General features: G+C 39.8%; 1 protein-coding gene across 1 annotated transcript; it reads left to right on the top strand.

Moving 5' to 3' along the window:
- Positions 1 to 2,018: 2,018 nt before the first annotated feature.
- On the top strand, positions 2,019 to 6,522 carry LOC139368233 (receptor activity-modifying protein 1). The gene is made up of 4 exons (XM_071106901.1): positions 2,019 to 2,423; positions 2,874 to 2,927; positions 3,296 to 3,449; positions 4,345 to 6,522. Exons 1-4 carry the CDS (start codon positions 2,387 to 2,389, stop codon positions 4,589 to 4,591), a joined length of 492 nt encoding a protein of 163 aa, XP_070963002.1. The 5' UTR covers positions 2,019 to 2,386; the 3' UTR covers positions 4,592 to 6,522.
- Positions 6,523 to 6,792: the final 270 nt, after the last annotated feature.

Below are 6,792 nucleotides of genomic sequence, written 5' to 3'. Positions count from 1 at the left end.
TTTGTGGTTAAATCTGTGTTTGAAATTCACTGCTCGCCTGAGGGGGACCTTACAGGTAATTGTACTGTATGTGTGGGTTACAAAGATGAGGTAGTACTGAAAAATTGCACACAGAGTGAGTCAATGCAACTTATTATCACTTATTATTACTCCTGATTTTTTTTTTGTGTATGTGTGTGTGTGTGTGTGTGTGTGTGTGTGTGTGTGTGTGTGTGTGTGTGTGTGTGTGTGTGTGTGTGTGTGTGCAAGCATACTATACGTGCAACTATTTGCATGTGAGTGAGTGTACGCCCCAGCATTGCATGCATGTTTGCCCCAGTTGTGTGGTTCTTGTATGTTTTATTTGTGTTTGTTTTAACAAGCACGGCTATCTTTCATGTCCATCCAACTTCCTGTTTCCATTGGGCGAGTCGTCTTCTGAGCCGTTGAGCGTAGGGGAAATCTCTCAAGAGCCCTGGCAATCAGACGGCAGGAAACTAGCCCGAGTGGCTCCTACGCCCAAATGGACCCTACGCCCAAATGGACCCTTGACTCTCGTCACACACACTCACTTGTATACTCGCAGGAACATGAGGACACACACATACTGGTGCACTAGCAGAATGATGCAGACACGCACACCCACGCACGCACATGTGGACACACACACGCACTCGCAAAGGCTGACACACACACACACACAGACACACACATATTTTTGCCTTTTGAAATTATATCCCTAAAACTGCAATTATTTATTTTCCTTACTTTGTACTGTGACTCCGATACATTTTTTTGACCCAGTATAGAGCACCGTAGAGTAACAGCTTGCAAAATGGCTATATTTGTTCCCACAAATGTATACAAATCGTTAATTCCCTGTGGATTATCTGATTCAAGAGAGGCCTGTCTCTCTAAAGCAAGGGGAGCAAAGTATGGGCCATGGGCAGTATCCGGCCCGCCGGGCCATCAATCCGGATCACGAGACATTAAATTTAAAAATATTATAATAATATACACTACCGTTAAAAAGTTTGGAGTCACTTAGCAATGCCCTTGTTTCTGAAAGAAAATCACATTTTTTGTCCAGTAAAATAACCTCAAATTGATCAGAAATACAGTGACTTTGTTAATGTTGTAAATTACTATTGTAGCTGGAAACGGCAGATTCTTCATGGAATATCTACATAGGCGTACAGAGGCCCATTATCAGCAACCATCACTCCTGTGTTCCAATGGCACGTTGTGTTAGCTAATCCAAGTTTATCATTTTAAAAGGCTAATTGATCATGAGAAAACCCTTTTGAAATTATGTTAGCACAGCTGAAAACTGTTGTTCTGATTAAAGAAGCAATAAAACATGCCTTCTTTAGACTAATTGAGTATCTAGAGCATCGCCATTTGTGGGTTTGATTACAGGCTCAAAATGGCTAGAAACAAATAACTTTTCTGAAACTCATCAGTCTATTCTTGTTCTGAGAAATTAAGGCTATTTCCATGTGAGAAATTGCCAAGAAACAGAAGATCTCGTACAATGCTGTGTACTACTCCCTTCACAGAACAGCGCAAACTGGCTCTAACCAGAATAGAAAGAGGAGTGGGAGGCCCCTGTGCACAACTGAGCAAGAGGACAAGTACATTAGAATGTCTAGTTTGAGAAACAGACGCCTCACAAGTCCTCAACTTGCAGTTTAATTAAATAGTACCCACAAAACCACAGTCTCAACGTCAAGAGTGAAGAGGCGACTCCGGGATGTTGACCTTCTAGGCAGAGTTGCAAAGAAAAAGCAATATCTCAGATTGGAAATAAAAAGAAAATATTAAAATGGGCAAAAGAACACAGACACTGGACAGAGGAATTTTGCCTAGAAGGCCAGCATCCCAGAGTTGCCTCTTCACGGTTGACGTTGAGACTGGGGTTTTGAGGGTACTATTTAATGAAGCTGCCAGTAAGGAGTCAGAGGCGAGTGGATGTGGGAAGGGTTAAAGACAGAGATTGCTACGTGCCTTTAGAGCAGGGGTGGGCAAACTTTTTGGGCAAACTTCTTGGTGTAGGTTGAAGTGGCCCCTATACGCTGGTCTTGGGTCAGCTTTGCATTTCCCCTGCTAATGGTTAAGGTTGGGATTGAGGAAGGGGAAGCTTATCATGGATCTGTACCTAGGGGAAATGCCACCCCAAAGTCGGTGTCCATCGAGCCATGAAATCAACATCAACAGAACAGTAGGATGTTTCGTCAGCACTTTTCTGTGAACAATGGCTGGAAAAACATGGGTGGGCTTAGGTCTCGCTCTTTAACCCACTCCTGTTCACTTTCGGAGGAGGACAGCGTATTGACACTCTTGGCTGCTACTCACTGGTCCTTGAGTTTAATTTGGCTCCGGGGCTCTCCAGTGTCCTCTCTCCACCATGATCTTCCTACTGCTTTTCCCTGTCCTCGTCTTAGGTATGTATCCTATGGTAACACTTTACTGAAAGTTAACAGGCATGTTCAAGAACCTTATAATGTGTGATGTATTTCTATGTGGCTAATATACTGCATGGGGAGCTGTTATTTAGTCAAAATCATTATAAGAAGATCATAAGACAATATAAAGGGGTCAAGCATGCTTATGACAAGTCTTATAATACATCATTGATGTATTATAGTCTGGGCGGTGTGTGAGTGATAAGACAAGACTTCTGATACAATGGTATTGGTGGTGGTTCCTTGTTGCTGCTTTTTCTTGTTGCGTAGCTGCCTTGTCACGGTGGTGTAATCAAAGGTGTAACTAAGCCAAAGTCTGTATGTTAGTGGGAGTAAGAAGACATATTTTGAAGGCATATTTGACCACACGTGACAATGCACTACCACATTCTTTTAACACAATAATGTTAAACACCTCTTCATTTCCAGGTCAAATTCAATTACAAAGCAACGTCTCATCCAATGTAACATTTGAAGATGACGGTAAGTGCTCAAATGATCTTTAATGCATTTGACTTACCTTTGGCAAAATAATAGTACCTAATTCAAATGCATGATGTATCTTCCTAATCAATTTGTATTATATTGTACCTCGTGGTTGGATTTTTCCCCAAATCAACAGTTCAAATATATATACATATATATTTATATATATATTTATATATATTTTGAAATAGATTATTTGACAAGGTACTAGGTGTAATAATGTGACACACTTCTATCTTTTTACCCTGGCCAGATAGTGCCAGCCCAACATTGCAACAATACTGTATAGATACCTGATTTCATCTATGCGTAGGCAATGTGTCATGATGGTGTAAGATATATATTCTCTCTGGTTGTACCCCTAGAAAGTTTTCAGGATCAGGAGTATTCCGCTGTTTTTCGCCACTGCAATGAGAACCTCCTAGAACACTTCAGCTACACTATCTGCTGGAATCCGTTTCACTCTGAAATGACAGACATCAACAAGGAACTCTGGTGTGAATGGGACCAAGTCATCAGGTATACCTAAATGTTGCTTTCTGACTAAATGTTGCTTTCAGACATTATATGCTTACTACTCTTTGACCCTATTTACACTTAGTATTAAAATGTGATCTACATCCAGAAAACAGAACCAAATAACTCAAATGCATCTTAACACCAAATGTGATCAGATCTGGTTCATTTTTACATTACATATATAGTTCCATCGCAAATTCATTGTTTGACTTCCTGTTTTAGATGTAATCTACATCACCAGTATTGGTTGAATCACATCAAACTGTTAGATTATTGGTTCAATCTCCTTACATGAGTTATAACTGGTTAAAACAACCTGCACAGACTTTACTACTTACATCGCTCTCTTCGGTTCCATTGGTACTGAATTAGTTTCATACTTGGACTCATAGAACAAATAGTTTTATCTCTATAATTGGACCTCTCTCGTTAGACCTCTTCCACTTTCAACGTAAACAGTAACAGCACATGGGAGTTACTTGAAACAGAATAGTTGAAGCAAGTACCTCTAAAGCATGGGCAGAGGAAACACATCCAGTCACACGTTGTCGGCAAGTGATCATTAGTTGACAGTGGAGAGCATGCGATAGAGGGTGTATAGAGGCTGTACACACTCTGCAACACACACGGGCTCGCACACAGGCAGGCACACAGGCAGATGTGCATGCACACTCTATCATTCTTCAACTCTCAAATATTACGACAATTACCACGATAGTATAAATATCTGATAATACATAACCAATTTAATCTTGCCCTTAAAAAAAATGAAGAATAACTCAAGTCTCCAATAGTCTTCATTGAGTAAAAAAAACTATCATTACTGTAAAATGTCTTAGCTAACAGAGTTACTTTGCATTTACTGTAAAAACCTGACTTGATCTCTCCACGGCAGACCATACAATGAGCTGACCAGATGTATCGAGAGCTTGACCACCAACTTAGGATGTTACTTCCCGAACCAAGTGGTGCAAGACTTCTTCATCCAGATCCATTCCAGCTTCTTCCAGGCATGTCCGGAGGAGGAGCAGTTATTTCCCGATGCCCCCTCCGGTGTTGTGCTTACCCTTACCCTCATTCCAGTCAGTCTCATCCCCGTCTTGGTTTTCCTAGTGGTCTGGAAGAGCAAGATCTGCGACTAAGTTGGAAATGTTGAATATGTGCTGTTTGAATGTGTCTTAGGTCCCTTCCTGAAACAACCCCTATCAAAAATGTCCTCTAAGTATTTTCTTATAATGTGTTTATTTTTAAAATATGATTATTGTATGTATATTAAGATTGCTTCTATTTGTATATTTGTAATGTTGCAAAATACATTTACTTATTTCTTTCACAAAAAAAAATCTTATAATTGTATCTATTCTGAAACAACCCCATGTCAATATATTTATATTGTAATACAGTATAAGGGCAGTATAAGTGAATAATATAACATACTGTGCTCAGCCAACCAAACCTGCTATTGGTCTGTTGGAGTGTTCATTGTGTGCTGCTAAATATCTCTGTTGGAGCACTGCCTAACACTGGGAATCAATGAAGTGCATCCAACTCATTCATGTCATACAGCCAGTTGTTGAAACCCAAGATCTTTAGGCACCAGTCCTGGATCGGGACTAGCCAAACTAGCCTTTCATTACACTATAATTTAGTGCAATAGCAAATGTACCTTTACTTTCAATGCTAAGACTACCATTGTATGATGTTTCCTGTGCTGGTGTGGTTGTGAAGAGGCGCGTATATCAAGTCACTTGAGTTACAGAGAGGGGTAACTTATTATTTGAATAATCAAGAAGCAGGTTCTCACCGTTTTTCTGAATGAATACAGTGGCTCACCATGGGCCAATCCAGTTGCATTGTCGAGAGAGAGAAAGATGAAGTGGTTGTTTAAATAACGATAGCCTTGTTAACTTTCACATACTTATTAGTTCAGTGGGGAAATACGGACTGCTTGGAACAGGGCAAATTCCTTTTGGTGATTAAACCTTAGAGAAAGAGCATTCTCTCTCTTATCTAAACTCATAGTTTCACCCACTGTTGTGGTTAGATGCACTGCTGACAATCGGCCGTTTGACATTTCACAGCTGTACGGTGAGGCTATGTCGAGATGGCATAAGGCGCCACCTACTGTCTCAAAGCTGTAAAGACGACTCCAGTCAACCGTGTACGCAGTTTGGTACAGTATACACATACAGGTAACTGCCAAAATAAAGGAAACACCAACATAAAGTGTCTTGGGGCATTGGGCCATCCACCACGAGACAGAACAGCTTCAATGCACAATGGCATATAGTCTACAAGTGTCTGGAACTCAATTGGAGGGCTGTGACACTTCTTCCACGAGAAATTCCATAAATCGGTGTTTTGTTGACGATGATGGAAAACGCTGTACCAGGCTCCGCTCCAGAATCTCCCATAAGTCTTCAATTGGGTTGGGATCTGGTGACTGAGACGAACATGGCATACTATTTATTATTTATTATTATTACTTTTTTTTTTTTTATTTTAATTTTTTTTTAAAATGTTTTCATTTTCATGCTCATCAAACCATTTAGTGTTCACTCGTGCCTTGTGGTTGGGGGCATTGTCATCCTATTGGGGCACAGCCATGGTAGCCAAAATGGCCAAAATAGGGATGGGATGTTAATTGCATAATTAACTCGGGAACCGCACCTGTGTGAAGGCCCCTGCTGTCAATATACCTTGTATCCCTCAGACTTTCCATTGTTTTGGCAGTTATCTGTACATATTTCATTCTACCAAGTTTCAACTACAAATACAAATAGTTTGTCATTGTTGGAGTAAGTTTTAACATAGATTTTTCTCAATTTTAATGTATTATTTTATTATAATGATGAAAATGCAAGAAAAGGAAACATGTCAAATAAGATAAAAGTATATTTGAATGTAGATACCTTTGGTTATGCCCACCATGGATGAAATCTCCATATCTTACATAAGTATAACTGACGTACTAAATGTATTAAACCCAAACTATGATATCCTACATGTATAACATGGAGTGTAAATGAGGATGTCAGTGTAAAACATAAAAATAAATACCATTATAAATGTCTCACACCTCCAAACTGGACCATTCACTGTAACATTAGTCTGAGGTACCTTTAACTGTCTACAACGATATTCTGTGTTTCCCCTCCAGTTTGTGGATGTTTATTCTAAGATCCCTCTATATTTATTGAATATTTCTCCATATGTACTGAATATCTATCCCTTCAACACAACATGAAGCCAGAACCAAAGACCCACGAACACACGGTAAGAGATGTGTTTTCTTGTGGGCCTGCAAGCACTACAAGATAGACCTACTGTGGGGCAAAAAAGT

This window comes from Oncorhynchus clarkii, chromosome 16, assembly GCF_045791955.1.
Source record: "Oncorhynchus clarkii lewisi isolate Uvic-CL-2024 chromosome 16, UVic_Ocla_1.0, whole genome shotgun sequence".
Taxonomy (NCBI): domain Eukaryota; kingdom Metazoa; phylum Chordata; class Actinopteri; order Salmoniformes; family Salmonidae; genus Oncorhynchus; species Oncorhynchus clarkii.
This window is presented reverse-complemented; position numbering and strand designations above follow the sequence as displayed.

Bases quoted from the DNA above. Each gene is read 5' to 3' on its own strand.
- LOC139368233 (XM_071106901.1), top strand. From the start codon at position 2,387: ATGATCTTCCTACTGCTTTTCCCTGTCCTCGTCTTAG. The intron at 2,928-3,295 runs GTAAGTGCTCAA...TTGTACCCCTAG, and splicing joins TGTAACATTTGAAGATGACG to AAAGTTTTCAGGATCAGGAG. The intron at 3,450-4,344 runs GTATACCTAAAT...TCTCCACGGCAG, and splicing joins GAATGGGACCAAGTCATCAG to ACCATACAATGAGCTGACCA.